Raw genomic sequence first — 17,363 nt, forward strand, 5'->3', positions numbered from 1 at the left:
TATTTTATATAAACTATACACAGAAGAGTATCCCCAAGACATCTGCTGATTCCTGTGTTTTGGTATTACCCCCCTAATGCGCTTATAGTTGCAATCTTCCTTTATATCCCGGCTAACAGAACTTTATAATACTTTGTTTGATAAAAACAGTCCATTATCATTATAATGAAGTAGTTGAAAAATAGATTTCCGACCTAACTTTACAATTTAGGGATTGATAAACATCTAACAATAAGGGCACTCTTTTGTTGATCGTAGGGTAGTTCACACCTACAGGGGCAAACGTTGAAGGGTCTATTGAATCTACGTTGGATCAAACAACCTTTTTATAGGTTCATTGAAATAGGAGAATGTGTCAACTCATACGTTAAATATGTAATTATTTACATCACACGACAACGAATGAACTGTCTCATTCTTTAAGAATAATCAGCGAGTCGAATTGCAATTTTAACCTTATTTTAAACTTTTCAAAACTCTCTTTTGAAATATTTTAATGCGATGTACAAAATTAATAATTAGCAACAGAATCTCCACCATATATAATTAGAAGTGATGGATGATTCATGAAAAATAATTCGATTTAGTCAAGAATTTATGGTCTCTCTATGGGGGTACATTTATAGATTAGTAAAAGGCGGGAAATATCACTTATATGGCTGTGTCTATTGATTTTTTACCCCCATTTAAGATTATTAATGCAGTTGGTCGTGAATTTAACATAAGTATTTGTCACAAAGCAAATTTTTACAATTTAAAAGCTTCGACGTTTTATGATCTATATTCTCATAAGGAAGTTAACAAATTACATTTTAAAAAAGTATGAAGGAGAACATTTTTATTGAAATTAAAACAACAATAAAATAATTAATTAAATTCCTTAAAAGTTAAATAATATTTATAAATATTACTTATTAAAATAGTTCCCTAGTTCCTTATTGATACTTCTTTGTCATAAATTAAATAGATTAACTTGCGGAAGGAAATACCATCAGGAAAATTTTAGTTTACGACAAGGAACCGTGTAAATAGGTTAATACAATTTTAAATTAAGTACTCAAAGATAAAATTACATCGCACCCATTTATTTAAATAAACCATAATCGCTCAATGATGTCCAATAAACAAAACAATGAGTGAAATGCGGGAAGTATTCGGGAGACTTCGACATATCGATTTCCTGTCTAGATTGAAGGCTACACGACTGGAAGTGTTAATAAATCAGTGTGTGGCGTATTGAGTGGTCCAGTTTATGGTTCATTCGCCAGATCCATCCCGTTCACAGTCCACAGAACCATCCTCGGCCGAAGTTGTCCACACGGGGAGAGTCCCTACCAGATTATGCAATTCGGAAAATTGCGCGTGCGTGAACAGACAGAAGTCGCGACTCGCGAGGTCTGCACTACAAGAGGGATAAAATTGATTCCAATTCAAGTCGGTCCGCTGTACTTCTCGAAGTGCATTTCTACATCTTTTTTAGCTGTTTATAGTTTATAGTTTAGTGATATTATGAAGACCAGCGCGTACGTCTGGGGTGCTTTACTAGTTCTTAACTTGTGTCTGTTCCGATGTGGTGTCGCCGACACGGTCGTCGAAAAAATCAGCAATGATCCCGACTTATCAGAGGTAAATGAGAGCTATTTATTGTCCGCATTCACAATCGAACAACTTGCTTGGTTGTGCGACTTCCTTTTAATTCAGTTCAATTAAATTCATTGTGCTATTTTCCTTCAACATCCGCCGTTTTAAAATATCGATTTTCCCCGCCGGCGGCAAGGGCACAACGAACCGAACCCTTTCTGTTTCCGCCGATTTGTAGCAGGAATTTTCGTCAACCCCACAAAACAGTTTGATCGATACGAAAGGTTAACTCAACGTACGTAAGTCGCGACGAACAAAAATAAATTGTTCATCAGCAATTATAAAATGTGTTGATAGTTTAATCAACACTCTAATTATTTTGTTATTTTTGGACTCTCGTAACGGCGATCGAATCGTTAACACCAAATGTTCCGATGTTTCCGTCAACAAAAAAATTCGGCGTTCGTTGCGACAAAACCGACGAAGGGGTGGAGCGACATTTTTCGCCACCAATTACATTATTAGGCTTCGGTGACGTCTTTGTTTGAAGTGTTTGAAAGTCGGCTCCATTTTTAAAATCTTTAAACGTATTTGTAAATATTGTTTAGGGATAGAAACGAAATGTTTTTATGGAAAGTGGGGGATCTAATTACAATGTCTTAGATCCATCTTCGAGTTGGCATATAGTGGCTTAAAGGTCGAATACGCAACGAAATCATCCCTCTCTTTAGGTCGTTCAACCCCATTTATTTAGGTCAACTTTTTGTTTTTTTTTTTCAACTCCTTGAAAGGAGCTATTTTTGGCACTGATTGATCTTCTTTGTCTCGATCTCTAAACAGATTTTAGGTGTTCATCTAGATACAGTACAAAGAAATTGGCACATAAGAGTGGCTAACAACAAATGAAGGTATACAAAAACGTCACTGCAACAATAGGATGCAATTTGGCATAATTTGTGCCGCAAGTTAGTGCAAGGTCAATGCATAAGATTTAAATTACCTGAATGAACATTTTGTAGTAATATATCAATAAAAATCTTTCATTTGTATCACTGAAAATCTTTTATTTGTATAGAATAAAATATTTCATTTGTATAGTATAAAATTATAATTTTATATTATGCGTAAAATTTTTTAAACACACACTAATTTTAAGTTTTTAAAATAATTAATATGTTAATTAAGAAAATAACAATAAAAATAGTACAGTAACATCAAACAATGAGAGAGATAAAAATTAGAATGAAAATTATTATGATATACAGTCATATAAATATTTATTTTGACAATTTATAAGTTATCGCAAAAGCCTAATTGAATCTCGGGTCCGCGAGTCAGGATATTCAAGGTTAAAGATTATAAAAATCGTTCATCAACTGTGGTGTTCAGTGCATAATAATGTGATTTATTTAATAAATACTTTAATTATTAGTATATGATATTTACCAATAATTATAAATAAATATAAATCTTATATTTTATTCTAGTTTATTAATTAAAGTAATAGAAAAAAATTATTTAAATTAATTAAATAGTAGCAAATTAACTAAGAATATTTTTAACAAAGATGGGAAAAACTTAAAAAAGACGCACTCCTGATTGAATTCGGAGGCAGTGTCGGATTCACACCAACTAAAAACCCCTCTTCGGGCACCGATCCGAAGATCATGGCCAAATGGCATACATAGTTATTAATCATATATGGATAACAAAGGAGGTATATGCAGGACATATAAGGGTTCACTGAACCAGAAGACGCAAGGCTGGCAAAGGTGCCAGTTCGAAAGAGCAAGATCAATCTGAGAAAGATCCGAGATCATCTTGGAGAAGGAGTGGTACTGAGCCCCAAGACCACGACAAGGTGGATCCATCCCGGGGTTAACTAACTACAAGTAACTTATAAATGGTCACTCCGAGGTTGTATACGTATTTGACCGAACTAATAAGGTTACAAAACGATAATAAAACTAAATTTAAGTCTGTATTTTGAGAGTCAAGGCTCTCGATGTGTATAGAGAGAATTTAATTGATTTTTATGTTTCTGCTGTGCGCTATTAATCCTCGTTAATATTATTTATTTCTCTGCATGACGTCTATGTGGTGGATCATTAAATCTTACTCATTCGTATTTTGCCACAATTACGACACAATCTTTACAAATTGTAAAATGAAACATAAGATTTTTTTGGTAATTTTTTTGTAATGTAATTTTAGGTAGTGATTTCTGACTACATACATATTGGAGACAATATATATTTAATCTTTGGTAATATCATAGTTTTACACTAACATAACTAACTGATTGAACTCTGTACTTTTTTGTACCTGTAACAGTTTCGCATGGCATCCAAAAAATATTGCCAATACTGATGTAAATTGTTGTTTCAGTTTTATTCGCTTCTGGAAGCCAGTAAACAAGCCAAAGTCACTCTACAGTATAAACAAGTCACAATATTCGCGCCGACGAATTCCGCGTTCCAAATGTACGGAGGCCCCATGGACGACCCCAACTCGCTGGTGCTATATCACATGAGTGAGTAGCGTCAATTCATTCAATCAGAATAGACGCATGTACATGCTTGCATGTGCATTTAAACAGTTAAACATTTATTATTGACATTATTATTGTTTCTGTTAATTTCCACACTGAAATTAATACTTGCTTGAAAACAATTGATATTAATTAATGTTTATAGATTAAAACTTGAAAATATGTAATATTGGATGGTGTTTACACGTAACGTAGTATTGATTTCTAAATGAACTGCTAAATATTCATTCACTTCGCCTTCCTCCATGGGCGAGGTTTGTCTTAAATAGCTTCCCCGGCTACTAAAACTGTAATGTTTCTGTATTAAATTATTTTATAGATAGAATTTTGATATTTTCTTGAACAATCCCTTTAGCTAGTGCACCGAAGCGGACTGATCAGTTGGGAACATCTTCGACATCTTTGTACTCAGAGCTGGAAGGAAGTCCGCCTGTTTGGATAACTCATAGACAAGGTCAATATCACGACGACATATTTGTAAATAATGCCCGGTTATTATATAGCCAATCGAACATTTTGGGAAGCCAGAGCAACGGAAACGAACAGGTGAATATTCGATCCTTTAATTAAATGCCAGGGTTTCTCAAAAATTATATGTTAGATGTCACTATAAAATTATTTATGGACGTTTTACTCGTGGTACACATTAATAATTAAACATATTCCAATATTAAGATTGATCTTATGTGTGTTGTTCAGGTCCTACATAAAATTGATGAAGTGTTGGTTCCTACAAGATCACCCCAATCAGCATCCAGGAAACTGTTTAATCCAACGGCTTTGGAATTCTTGGAAAACTACGAATCTCTCATTCAAAACCCCCACCGAGTAAGGTAAAATGTCCTACGTTATTTATAGTCCGCGAATATACCTAATCCGGTTTGCAGGATTTTCCGCCAAAAGGTTCAACAGAACAACAAACAAGACATTTTCAAGACCGAAGGCGGACACACGTATTTCATACCGGTTGACGAAGGTTTTAAGGTAATTGTGCATTTTTCATTAATCCATCATTAGCTTATTCAAATTTAATTAAATTTGCAGAATGAGAGGGCCGCGTTTATCGACGACAAAATTATCGATGGTCACGTCATACCCAAGCAGGTGCTGTTCACGAACCCCACCAAGAAAGACATGCCCTTCCAGACGTTGGCTAACGGAGACAATGACATCAGGGTGGTGATTTCGTTCACTCAGGAACAACGTGGTCATACAGTTATCAGTAGGCATATTTTATGATGATTCCAATGATGAAATCATTATTGACATTTATTTTTCCAGATTATGTGAAAAGTCATACACTTTTGGGAGACGGCAAACACACTCCAGGAGTAGTTTTAGCAGAGATCGTTAAACCCAACATCCCAGTTAAAAACGGCGTCATCCACTTAATACAAAAACCATTAATGGTAGTGGACAGCACAGTTAAAGACTTACTAGAGGTTAGTAACATAATCCATGTACAGTACCACAATTAAAATACAAGCAATCATACTATTTTTTAAAAGAAACAAACGTGAATTTCTTAAAATTTTAATTGTGCTACTGTACTAATAACAGACTACAGTAATGGCAGTTAGTCAGTAAGAATCAAAATTAAAGACAGCGGTAAGTGCATTCATTTAACCCCCTACCTCATGTAAATAATCGTAATTGACTACGACGAGCTGCGCAAAATTACCATCTGCTATTTAATTATTTTAATTGAAGACTGTACAAAAGTTTCATCATTAAATATATTTCGATAAACTTGTGTACATAAGTGTTGTTATTTCATTTTCATGTAAAATTTAATTTTGCTGCTTTACATGGAATCTTCAGCAATATAAGGTAATTTCAGTGTATAAATGTTAATGGAGTATGTATTGAGACAACTTCGAATATGCATGTTTCATTTACACAGTTTTCTTTGCACAATCAGTAGCAATTAATCTTAGAAAAATGTATATACACTCACACTACTCCGCTATGGTAAAATTATAATTAACAAACTTAACATACTGAAATGTATTACTAAAATATAAATTTACACATAGTTTATTAACACTTACATTCAAAACTTTCTTATTGTAGCCTTACTCTTTAAACACCAACCACTGACTAAAATATGGAATTGAATTTCTTTGGGAATTAACTTACAATCAATGTTATTAGTTAAACGAATTTCCTAAACAATATCGTCTAATTGAAATTGTTAAATGATGGCTGCAAAGCTCATCAAAGGTGATTTAATCAGCACTATGCATTCAAGCAATTTCACCCTTGCGAATGTTTAATCAATAACTAATTAAATGGGGTGGAAATGACAAACATAAACCTAATTGTATACCCCCACAGAATACACTCCGCATGAACCGGTCTAAAGGTTTTGGCCAAAACTCCACCTTTGCATGAATGTTTATTTTATTACAGTCTGTCGTTGTGATACATGTATGTAATGAAATTATTTTATCGTTTTGATTTAATTCGGTGTAACGTTTTTATTATACTGACTGACTGACTTGCCAAACCCAAATAAATTTTATAATGTAGTATTAGATGGTGGTTTATTTTGCTTTGTTTTGTAGCTCACCTAATTGACATATATATATATATATATATATATATATATATATATATATATATATTTAACACTTGTATATTTTTACATTATATGATACAAATACAACTTCTTTATTTAAAAATTCACATTAAGAATAAAAATAAAATAAAACTACTTTATGATATTATATTGAACAAATCTGTTGTTTTTCTTAACTGAATAATATTTTTCGTTAGGAAAAAGATGGAGGAATTCTCAACAACTTTGTAAACGCCATTAAAGATTTGGGACCAGAGGGTGCAGATTTCTTGAACAAGTTGGAAAGATCGCATGATGTCACATTATTTGCACCATGTAATACGGCTTTAGAAGGCGATCTCACATTAAATTCCATATTGCGTGACAAGCAACGGTTTTTGGACATTCTAAACATGCATTTGGTAGTCGACAATCGCCTTTATGTAGAAAAAATTCTTACTAATAACAGGAACAAGGTAAGTTTATGTTGAGAGCAAAAACAGTGAAAGTGCGATATTTATTGCAGTCTATTAAAACTGGAATTTGAGCTTCTGTTATGAGGTGATGTATCTAAAACACCGCTTGTCATCATTTTCATTTAATCCCTAGTATCAATCATTTAAAAATGAACCTCCAATAGACTGCTTTATCTAGTAACGTCATCAGTAGTTTCTACTAACTTCATTACTTCCAGGTATTCCAAGCTCGCACATTAAGTAGAGGCAAAAATCTATACTTTAATGTGGTGGATCATGGAAACAATAGGACGATGACTGTAGAAGGTGGTGGTGTAAACGCGACAGTTATTCAAGCTGACTTAGCCGCAACTAATGGTATTATCCATATCATTGATAGAGTTCTGGGTGTTCCATGCACCACCATTTTGGATAAACTTCGTACCGATCCAATGTTGAAGTATGATTTACTAATCAATATGTACCAGAATAAATTAATTTGAATGTTATTTTAGTTTGACCTATTACTTAGGCAATCTTCAATCGTTTAATAGACAGTTAAATGATACCAACAGGAAATTCACTTATTTTGTACCAAGAGACAAGGCTTGGTTGGATGCACGTATACTTATTCCTTCTACTATTAAGAAATTATTTATGCATGAATTTGCATATCACGTAAGTTTTTAGCATATTTTATTTGTTAAAAAAATTATAACATAAATTTACTCAGGCCACAAAAATTTTGGAACGTCATTTGATTATATCAGATGTTAATGAACCACCGTACACGATAGAAAGAATCAAACAGTTAACAACAAACAGTACAAAAACATATGGGTCATTCGTATCCAATTACGTTGAACTGCCAACAGTTAGAGGATCTTTGAAACTGTATATTGAAGAACGCCCAAATAGCAGTAAGTTACCCTTCTATATTAATATTTTAATATTTAAGAATTTTATTGTAGCTTTTGTAATCAACTGGAGAGGTGAGAAGATCCCAATATTTAGACCAAATGTAGAATGCACCAATGGAATTATTCACGTAATAGATGTTCCTCTACTTCAAGAACGTGATATTAAAGTCAATGGAGCCACCCAAATTCAATTCACTTGCTTACTAGCAGTTTTATTCATCTTCGTCTTGTACTTTTAAATTCGATACGAATTTGTGCATTTAGGGTTTTTCGTCATTGCAAAATAAAGAATTGTACATGTAACGCGTCCAAAGTAGCTTCGTTTTAATTTTTCTATTTTGACATTGTTTAAACACTAAAGACACAGAAATATATTTTATTAATGGCTTATGCTTGATTACGTTACACAATCACAAATTCTTCTAAAATCAAAATTTGCTGTGAGCTTTCAATATTTTCGCATCACTTATTAAGCATGCATGCAATGTGTATTGTGCCTTAAAATCCATTTTCGTATATTTAGGGCATATATTAATATATTGAGACTTAGACTGGCACTTGTATGTGTGTTCATTAATGATTATTAAATCTCTTGTTAATAAAATATATTTATTAAGTATTTAGTGTTTATAATTTAAATGGAGAATTGTTACTATTGTTCTATTGTCTAAAAGTGATGTCTATGAGGCTAGTGTTCTAATACAATAAAAGTCTAAATTTGATATATGTATGTGCAAAATTTTGCAACTAGATAAGCTTCGGTTTGAATTTTTGTCAATGTAATGTGCTACAAGGATCCAATCCCTTTATTCAATAACGATTATATTATTAACGGATAGTTAAGGATATTTGAAATTTGCAGTATTAAATTCTATAAAAAGCAATACCTGATAAATATGCCAAAACCATAAACGTTCAGCTTGATAAATCAATTGGTTAATGAAAAGGGTGGTTCCTCGTATATTTAGAGAGATTATGGCTATTTAATTTTATGTTAAGAGTTCAATCACTTCTGCCTATATATACAGATTATATAAAAAGTATATTTATATGTCTTTATGAGAATATATTGATGAGTTAATTGTATAAATTGAAATTATATGTAGACTGTATTTTTTTAAATTTGTTTCCAATGGCAAATGAAAAAATTATAAAGCGCGCTAAATAATGTTAGGATTGTGTATTGAGATGGAACTTATTCGACTTGGAAATCGTATAACTTCAAATTGTAACAAGCAAAACTAGTCATTCTAAAAAATATGCTGACTTGAAGTTACACGAATCGGAAGCCGAAGTGTATTTTGTTAATTAAAATTATTTATAACAAAAAATACAACTTTAATTTACAAAGTGTTTTATTTCTTGTAATTTCCTAATTTAGAGTTTACAAAACTCAAAAATGGTCATACATTGGTAAGTACGAACTAGATTATATTATAAATTATTTTCCAAATTTTAAAATTAATGTGTAGGTTTTAAATTTCTAAATCCTAACCAAATAATATATCATACTTTTTAACGTTTTTTTTTTGTATAATTCTTTTCAAAAATTGTTAAAATTGCAAATTAATTAATACAAGGAGATTAGTGAATAAATAATTATTTACTTTTCAATAAACATAATTTTGTGTAAATTATTTTCATTTATTTTTGCAACCCACATTACATTTAACCTTATGCGCAATGTCTAAATTATAATAGTGGCGCATAATTCATTTCATGGGTACACATGTTTCAAATAGATGGAGACAAAAACCGTTTTAATTTTATGGTTAGGGTTTCGAAGGTCCTATAAATGTTCTGTTATCCTATAAATAAACCATCAAGTGTCAACATAAACGATCATAATATACGTCTGTCGGTTATTCACCAATGCAACCACTGCATTAGAATTAATTCACTTGAAATCTAAGGTACATGATAAATTATTAATTATTAAGAATTCACGTTGCTTGGTTTATGCGTAAGTTATTGTATAAACAAGTAGTCACGCATCTGACAATAGTACATCTTTTTTAGGACGTTTCACCTGAATTTGGTTATACTTGAAGCATGTCTGAGTGTTATCCATTTAAATCTGACCATGGATTGATCCCACAGGAGAATATATGGAACGATTCGGAATCCATCGAAAAAACAAGCATTCCCCAATTTTCAATAACGCCGCACGGATTGAGTGAAAATGAGTGCTTTGGATCAGTTGGCACCGAATACCTGGCAGAGTTGGAAGCTCCAAACGACATAGCATTCAGTGACTTACATAATCTGACTCTTGAACAAAAAATTGATTTGTCTGAAAATGTTCACTTTGACAATGTTGAAGACAGCAATGCAGGAGCAGATCTCAGTAATCAAGTTATTGTATTTAAAGTGGATGGTTCTGATGATTTGTATGGAATGCAGATGGTGCAGGATGAACATGGAAATATTGAGAAGTACCAGTTTAAATTTGGGTAAGGATGGTAAACATTTACAATTGCTAATATAATTTCTTATCAGATTTTTATTGAAAAGTTAGGTTATATTGAATAATCCCTTGTATAAGTGTAACATTTTATTTTCCCATATTAATAAACAAGCACTTAATACAAATTATATGGTTATTATTAAATGTTGATTTTTATCAGTATCAGCAAAAATTGCAAATAAATTATGTCAATGTATTAAAATATTGTTATTTCCATAATTAGACTGACATGTTAATCTTTTACTTTAATTTAGAGAAATTAAAATTTATTTCAAAGGAAATAATGTTTCCATTTAACAGATATTCCAATTTAAATTTTTACTACAAATAAAAAATTAAATATAAAATACATAAAAGTGAAGATTCTAATATTTCTGTGAGTAGTCAACAAAATTTAAGAAACATTGAACAGATCAAAATCGACTTTTATTTTGATTTAAATTTTATACTTATACATATTATCATTTTATTTTATTTCATAAAATATGCATTTTAGTACAAACGACAACGGCGAACTCGAGGCAATACCTGACACCATACAGCTAATACCTAATGAAGACACTGATAAACCTGAAGAAACTGGGGAATTTTTGGTACAAGAAGGCGGTCAGGCTGTAATTCAAGTACCTGGTGCTCCAGATCTTAAAGTCCTGGTACAAGAAGCGACTGCCGGCGAAGATATATTAGATACGGACGCGGCTCTCCAAAGTCACAGTGAAGTTCAAGTGGAAAATCCTCTTGATCAAACTGATGATCAATTTGAAGAGTGCATAGATAATGAACAAGGTATGTTGTTCTTATTGCTGTTTTAAACATGCATCAATAGAATTCTATTGTTTCAGAAATCAATAACTCTTTGGTGACAAATATTCATAATATTAAACAAGAGCTGTTGAATGAAGATTCACAAGATAACATTGAAGAACTGTCGGAGGTTGTCTCACAACAAAACTGCAAATTAGAAAACTATGAGGAATACCAAGCGGATGAGATAACTAATCACATTGAAAATATATATCAAGATGAGGTCTCCACTGAAGCTGAACCTCAAGAAAATTCTGAAGTAACGCAGTATGAAGAATACGAAGAAGTGTACATACAGGGGCCTGAAATGAGACTTGAACAAGAACAGGCTGAAGTGGAGAATCACATTGTAAGTGGATTACATAGTGAGTTGTCTGAGGTTCATCAAAGTGATAGCATTATTATAAACGGTATGCATATTTCGGCCGATACAAATTCTTTTCAGCATCCAGAAACTCAGTCAATATTACAAACAGCCTTAGAAGATCCGCCCAACTCCAACATCTTAAAGCAGTATGCAGCTAAAATTAATTCAGAGAACAATGTAGACAGCAAAGTGCTGTACTACATTGTGCAACAGGTTCCACAAGAAAAAGAGAATGTAAATAATTCGATAATTTATAAACCATATAAAACTAATCCGCGTAGCATCTTGAAAACTTCATATAGCGTCCCAGTGGTTGAAGAACCTCAATATGATGCCAAATTTGACAAGCGGTTTTTGAAGAGCAGGGAAGCGGTGCAAGCGAGAGTCCTCCACAATTACATTACAAAGACCACAATACCCCAAGCACCAGTGCGCCAGCAGAGATTACCGCGAAAACAAAAAATAAAGCCAGTGAATGAACGTGTTGACGAAGAAATAATCGTTGAGGAAGTCATGGTTTCTTCCAACGGCGTCATTGAAGCAGTGGATCCGTTAAAGACTCGGCGAAATAACATACACGTCACTGAATATGTTGAACTGACCGACTCTGAAGACGAGGGCCACAAATATAAAACTGGCGCTGAATCGGACGCAAGCGTTATTGAGATCCATTCTGACGAAGACGTGGAAGAGTCGCCCAAAAAGAGGGGTCGACCACGGAAACCAGAAGTCGGCAAACCCACACCATCAAATGGCGCAGTTAAAAAGAAGAGAAATAGACTAGTAGAAACTCAGGAAGTGAAGTGTCCCAGATGTCCAAAAACTTTCCCCAACCAAAATTGCCTAAACACTCACATACAGCATCACAATCTTGAGAGTAGCATGTTATCACAGCAGTCAAAATCCAAAACGGTGATAGAATACAAACACAAATGCAAAGATTGCGAGAGTACCTTCAAAAATGCAATACTGTTGAACAAGCATAAATGTAGCACAAGCGCTAGTAGCAAACCAGTCAAGAAAATGGAATGTACCGTATGTAAGAAAAAGTTTACGGACATTACATTATTTAACAATCATAAGCGGTCCCACATTAAAGAAAACGTGTTGAAATCCACCTCCTCGATACGCGTATCACCAGCTAAGTATCCGCCAGACCGTTCAAAAATTGAACGATCAAAAAAGTCACCTGCATTTAAATGCGGAGATTGCGCTAAAGCGTTTGCCACTTCAGAACTGTTAAGATCTCATTCACAAATTCACAAGAAACTTTCATGTTTAAGCTGCACAAAGACTTTCTCCTCTAAAATTCTATTAGACACTCACGTTCGAGAAAACTGCGTCAAGTACAAATCACCACAAGGGAACAGGCGGTTGTCGTTTAAGATTACATCTTCCATTGGATCCAATAAGCGAAGATCATCGTTAATTAGACCTCGAAAACCGACATCGAGAAAAACAGATATAGGTTTAAAATCTGCACTTAATACTCCTTCGACGTCGAAGGTGCAGATGGGCTGCGAACTGTGCCCGTCTACATTTTCAACGCACAAGGACTTGTTTAAGCACAAAGTCGTGAAACATGGTCTGGAAACTCCGGATAAAACTGTCACGGCTAAAACACGTAAAAGCTTGTACAAACCTTTGAATACACACGGCGGCATTCCAGCCAACGAGCGGCTGAGGAAAGCCTACGCTGAGCTTAAACAGAAACTGGACTGTTCAGAGGATGTATAGTATGTAATTTTGTTTATGATTGATTGTACAATAGTAATTTCTCGAATTTAAATATATTTATATAATATTTACTTACATTTTTTATAAAATGAATGAAAAATTTTCAAATGTGTTTTAATTAAAAACCCAAATAAAACAAACGTACAGTTATAAATAAATTTATTTAGCGGGCAAAATTCGAAACTTACCAAGTGCATACTCACAATAAAAGAATGCACTTCAAATAAAGATTATTTAAAATATATAATCACTTGATGTTGTTTTACATATAAAGAACCATTAACAACACACATCATACCAATACAATAAATAAATAATTAATTTTCAGCTGTTTCCATACTTTCATCCCCTTCAGCTTCCATGTCTTCATCTTCATCCTCACCTTCTTTCTTTTCTGGAGGATTTTCATAAGCTTTATCCAGTGGTGACACCACAACTCCATCCCACACACTCATCTCCTTTGCAATTGCACTATTACCTTCCAATCCAAGAATATGTTTGTAACCTCCATGGGCTAAAACTCTTAGAAGAGTCTGAGCAGTTAAACAACATATGTCCAACTGCTCTAAAGTCATAGCAGTGTGAATTCTAGGACCAACACTTTCACATGGGTCAGTAATTCCTGCAGAACCTGGTAAAAATAAACCAGCAGACAATAACTGGAATACTCTTCTAAATGCAATATTTATTGGTAAGGCTTGTCTACTAGGATTGTGCATAATGGCAAAATGGGATAATAAATCCAACATCCAAGGAGTTAAAGGTTCAAAACCTTCAAAACGATTTCTAACATCTCGCAAAAGTCGTATAAGTACTTTTATTGAAGAATGATGGGCATTTTCCTCAAGCCATCTGCTATGACGGATTGCTGCCAAGTGACTTAGCATTATCTTTTGGTCAAGGTGGATTTCTGGGTCAAGTTTTCTGATGTTATGGTGCAAAGTGGTTACCATCACTCTGACACAAGCAAAACTGTTACTGATTTCAATACCTCTTTCATTGGTTGAATGTGTGAGTTGTTCACCTTTTGAAACTACTTCACTTTTCATAAGGTTTTTCAGATCCTCTTTTACTTTGTTACCAAGAGCTTCAACTGCTTCTCTGGTTGGTAATGTTTTCAAAATAACCACAATATCTGCCACATTGTGGCCAGTAATCATTGTTCCCTTCTTGAAAGAACCAACTTGTCTCACCTCATCTAATTGCTAAAATAAATGCACAAAATTAAAAATGGCTTAGTTTAAGGAGTGAAAAATGTCTTACACAAGCGTCAAAGTTTCCTGGAGCAACTACCAAGTTGTCTAATACTGACTGTATTTTCGTGACTAGGTTAAGAATAGCTGTTTGTTCAGCAGGTGTTGGTGACAAATCTGCGTTCCTTTTTAGTAAAGCCTGAGTGAAGGCAGTCTCATCTGGTGCTGGTTTAACTCGTGGGAAAGACGATTCACACAGTGCCAAGTCAAAAGGATGTCTAGGGAGGAACATTTTTGCTTTGTATGGGGGTCTACCACCAATTCCGCGATTCATACCTCCTCTGCCTCTGATTCCCCCACGAGCCATAATCTTCGCCCTGAAAACATAAACAGAATTAACTTTTAACTGCAAATTACATCACTGGGATGTTACATTTGAACGTTGTAGTTACTGGGAAAACAATTATTACATGAAAGAGGATAGAAAAAACGATGTAACACTGGTAAGGTGACCAACCTAAGTGCGGCTTCAGGCTGGTTTGGTTTTTGGCTCTAAACTGCTCAAAAACACAAACAATTCCGACGAATTTTGTTTTTAATCACCGGCACAACAGACGCCACGCCACATAAGAAACTTATTTCCCTTAAGTTTACCAACATGTCTTTATGTTGGCAGAAGTGGGCTCTGATTTCAAAATATTTTTACGTATAATAATAGTTTTACAATTTTTTAAACAAATTTACTTAAATATGGCCTCAAATTTTAATGCACATATGGAAATATAATCTAAATGTAATAATTTTTAATATTTTGAAACGTTTAACTAATGAGAAGTTAGCAACGTAAGCAGTGAGTTTCTGTTTCTACTTCAACTGTCAAATAGTTGTATGACTTCACAGTTTTAATTTGTAATTTCTAGTTCGTGCAATTATGGCGTCGGAGAGATACAGTTTTTCTCTCACAACCTTCAGGTAAGTAAAAAATATATTATAAACAAATTGTTGCCACAATTTAAAAGACTTTCATCTAAATAACCTATAATTTCAGCCCCTCCGGTAAACTTGTTCAAATTGAATATGCCTTGGCGGCCGTAGCTGCTGGAGCCCCTTCAGTGGGTATTAAAGGTATGAAAGCTCAGTTTATTACCTTAATTAAGATTCATATTGATTAAAATTTTACAGCATCAAATGGAGTTGTTATTGCAACTGAAAACAAGCACAAGTCTATCCTCTACGATGAGCACAGCGTCCACAAGGTAGAAATGGTCACCAATCATATTGGCATGATTTACTCTGGAATGGGGCCAGACTACAGATTGTTGGTCAAGCAAGCAAGAAAAATGGCTCAGCAATATTATTTGGTCTACAGGGAACCTATTCCTACTGTTCAATTGGTGCAGAGGGTAGCAGCAGTTATGCAGGAATATACTCAATCGGGTGGTGTCAGGCCTTTTGGTGTGTCATTGCTGATTTGTGGATGGGATAATAACAGGCCTTATTTATTCCAATGTGATCCTTCTGGTGCCTACTTTGCATGGAAAGCCACTGCAATGGGCAAGAATTACATCAATGGCAAAACGTTTTTGGAAAAGAGGTACATAAATTAAATTTATTTAATTTTTATCAAACATTCGTTTTTTGGTTTTTAGGTATAGTGAAGATTTGGAATTAGATGATGCAGTGCACACTGCAATTTTAACTTTAAAAGAGAGTTTTGAGGGCCAAATGACTGCAGATAATATAGAAGTTGGAATATGTGATGCAGCTGGATTTAGAAGATTGGACCCATCTCATGTTAAGGATTATTTGGCAAATATTCCATAAATCTAGCTTTGCCTTGTACTTTCATTATTTGTAAGGGAAAACAAATGTTTTTTAATAATTAATTTAATAACAAAATGGAGTTTTATTTTTACTCCCCAAAATCTATTAGAAAATTCAGCCAAAAACATGAAGTAAATGTCAATTGACAGGTTTATGCTTTTTGTCACAATGATTGTTTCAAATGATGATCTGACTTTGCAAAATTTATTTCACATCATCAAAGTTTCAAATTTGTTATATTACTACTTACAGTTTAACTTTTAAATGCTAAACATGTTTAGAAAATTTGTATTTTAAAATATGAAAGTAATATTAGAATTTTATAAAAGTAAATTTTTTATATATTCCAATATAAAAAACAATTTAAGCATATAAAAATCACTAGACATTCGAATATTTAAACATTTCAGTTTTCTACACGTATTATTCATATTCGGATTATTTTAAATTGTGAGGTTCCTTTTTTATATGAAAACCTTAAATATGTTCCTGCTGTTTCTTCAAATATTAAGTTACCAGCACTCCGTATTTTATTCAAAAGAAATCTGCAGCTGAAGCACACAAAATTCTTGTTGAGGCTTACGGTGACTTCATCTTCCAAAACCAACGAAAACCTACCTCGAAACGCTTCAGATTGGGAATATATCAGTGCACATTGGAATACTATAAAAGTAAATTTTTTACATATTTCAAATATAAAAAACAATTTATGCATATAAAAATCACTAAACATTTTAATTTTTATTTATTTAAATGGCACATGACGTTACTGAGAAGCGCTCCCATTCTTACTAAGTTACTAAATTATGGATCGATTCTTGTATAGCCACAAAAGACTTATCGTATTTCCTACGTGGAATTTATATGCTGCTAGAAAGATAGGAGAAAGTAGTGACTAGAGATG

General features: G+C 33.4%; 4 protein-coding genes across 7 annotated transcripts; 3 read left to right on the top strand and 1 right to left on the bottom strand.

Annotated features, from left to right (window-relative positions):
• Window positions 1-1,401: 1,401 nt before the first annotated feature.
• LOC109603006 (fasciclin-1) lies at window positions 1,402-8,797 on the top strand. Of its 2 annotated transcripts, XM_049964832.1 has the most exons (12): window positions 1,403-1,626; window positions 3,970-4,114; window positions 4,488-4,678; window positions 4,832-4,965; window positions 5,020-5,116; window positions 5,177-5,354; window positions 5,414-5,574; window positions 6,911-7,168; window positions 7,387-7,607; window positions 7,663-7,825; window positions 7,881-8,067; window positions 8,119-8,797. In XM_049964832.1, the coding sequence occupies exons 1-12, from the start codon at window positions 1,510-1,512 to the stop codon at window positions 8,304-8,306; spliced, it is 2,040 nt and encodes a 679-aa protein (XP_049820789.1). In that variant the 5' UTR covers window positions 1,403-1,509; the 3' UTR covers window positions 8,307-8,797. The 2 variants fall into 2 exon arrangements, with proteins under 2 accessions (XP_049820790.1, XP_049820789.1); XM_049964833.1 differs by lacking the exon at window positions 6,911-7,168 and having other exon boundaries at window positions 1,402-1,626.
• Window positions 8,798-9,825: 1,028 nt separating this feature from the next.
• LOC109603002 (uncharacterized) lies at window positions 9,826-13,550 on the top strand. Of its 2 annotated transcripts, none has more exons than XM_020019452.2 (4): window positions 9,826-10,030; window positions 10,087-10,520; window positions 11,031-11,320; window positions 11,377-13,550. In XM_020019452.2, exons 2-4 carry the CDS (start codon window positions 10,120-10,122, stop codon window positions 13,440-13,442), a joined length of 2,757 nt encoding a protein of 918 aa, XP_019875011.2. In that variant the 5' UTR covers window positions 9,826-10,030; window positions 10,087-10,119; the 3' UTR covers window positions 13,443-13,550. The 2 variants fall into 2 exon arrangements, with proteins under 2 accessions (XP_019875011.2, XP_019875012.2); XM_020019453.2 differs by having other exon boundaries at window positions 9,827-9,980.
• Window positions 13,551-13,584: 34 nt separating this feature from the next.
• On the bottom strand, window positions 13,585-15,269 carry LOC109603004 (interleukin enhancer-binding factor 2 homolog). Of its 2 annotated transcripts, none has more exons than XM_020019456.2 (3): window positions 15,153-15,269; window positions 14,706-15,012; window positions 13,585-14,647 (listed from the first exon to the last, which is right to left on the bottom strand). In XM_020019456.2, the coding sequence occupies exons 2-3, from the start codon at window positions 15,000-15,002 to the stop codon at window positions 13,760-13,762; spliced, it is 1,185 nt and encodes a 394-aa protein (XP_019875015.2). In that variant the 5' UTR covers window positions 15,003-15,012; window positions 15,153-15,269; the 3' UTR covers window positions 13,585-13,759. The 2 variants fall into 2 exon arrangements, with proteins under 2 accessions (XP_019875015.2, XP_049820216.1); XM_049964259.1 differs by having other exon boundaries at window positions 15,069-15,258.
• A 228-nt stretch (window positions 15,270-15,497) lies between these two features.
• Window positions 15,498-16,534, top strand: LOC109603005 (proteasome subunit alpha type-2). Its single transcript, XM_020019457.2, has 4 exons — window positions 15,498-15,607; window positions 15,684-15,760; window positions 15,818-16,229; window positions 16,285-16,534. The coding sequence occupies exons 1-4, from the start codon at window positions 15,567-15,569 to the stop codon at window positions 16,457-16,459; spliced, it is 705 nt and encodes a 234-aa protein (XP_019875016.1). The 5' UTR covers window positions 15,498-15,566; the 3' UTR covers window positions 16,460-16,534.
• The last annotated feature ends 829 nt before the right edge of the window (window positions 16,535-17,363 follow it).

The sequence above is a fragment of the Aethina tumida genome, chromosome 3 (assembly GCF_024364675.1).
Source record: "Aethina tumida isolate Nest 87 chromosome 3, icAetTumi1.1, whole genome shotgun sequence".
NCBI classification, from domain to species: domain Eukaryota; kingdom Metazoa; phylum Arthropoda; class Insecta; order Coleoptera; family Nitidulidae; genus Aethina; species Aethina tumida.

Bases quoted from the DNA above. Each gene is read 5' to 3' on its own strand.
- LOC109603004 (XM_049964259.1), bottom strand. The intron at 14,648-14,705 runs GTAAGACATTTT...CATTTATTTTAG, and splicing joins CAGGAAACTTTGACGCTTGT to CAATTAGATGAGGTGAGACA.
- LOC109603002 (XM_020019452.2), top strand. From the start codon at position 10,120: ATGTCTGAGTGTTATCCATTTAAATCTGACCATGGATTGATCCCACAG. The intron at 10,521-11,030 runs GTAAGGATGGTA...TATGCATTTTAG, and splicing joins AAGTACCAGTTTAAATTTGG to TACAAACGACAACGGCGAAC. The intron at 11,321-11,376 runs GTATGTTGTTCT...CTATTGTTTCAG, and splicing joins GTGCATAGATAATGAACAAG to AAATCAATAACTCTTTGGTG.
- LOC109603005 (XM_020019457.2), top strand. From the start codon at position 15,567: ATGGCGTCGGAGAGATACAGTTTTTCTCTCACAACCTTCAG. The intron at 15,761-15,817 runs GTATGAAAGCTC...AAAATTTTACAG, and splicing joins CCCTTCAGTGGGTATTAAAG to CATCAAATGGAGTTGTTATT. The intron at 16,230-16,284 runs GTACATAAATTA...TTTGGTTTTTAG, and splicing joins AAAACGTTTTTGGAAAAGAG to GTATAGTGAAGATTTGGAAT.
- LOC109603006 (XM_049964832.1), top strand. From the start codon at position 1,510: ATGAAGACCAGCGCGTACGTCTGGGGTGCTTTACTAGTTCTTAACTTG. The intron at 4,679-4,831 runs GTGAATATTCGA...TGTGTTGTTCAG, and splicing joins AGAGCAACGGAAACGAACAG to GTCCTACATAAAATTGATGA. The intron at 5,575-6,910 runs GTTAGTAACATA...ATTTTTCGTTAG, and splicing joins CAGTTAAAGACTTACTAGAG to GAAAAAGATGGAGGAATTCT.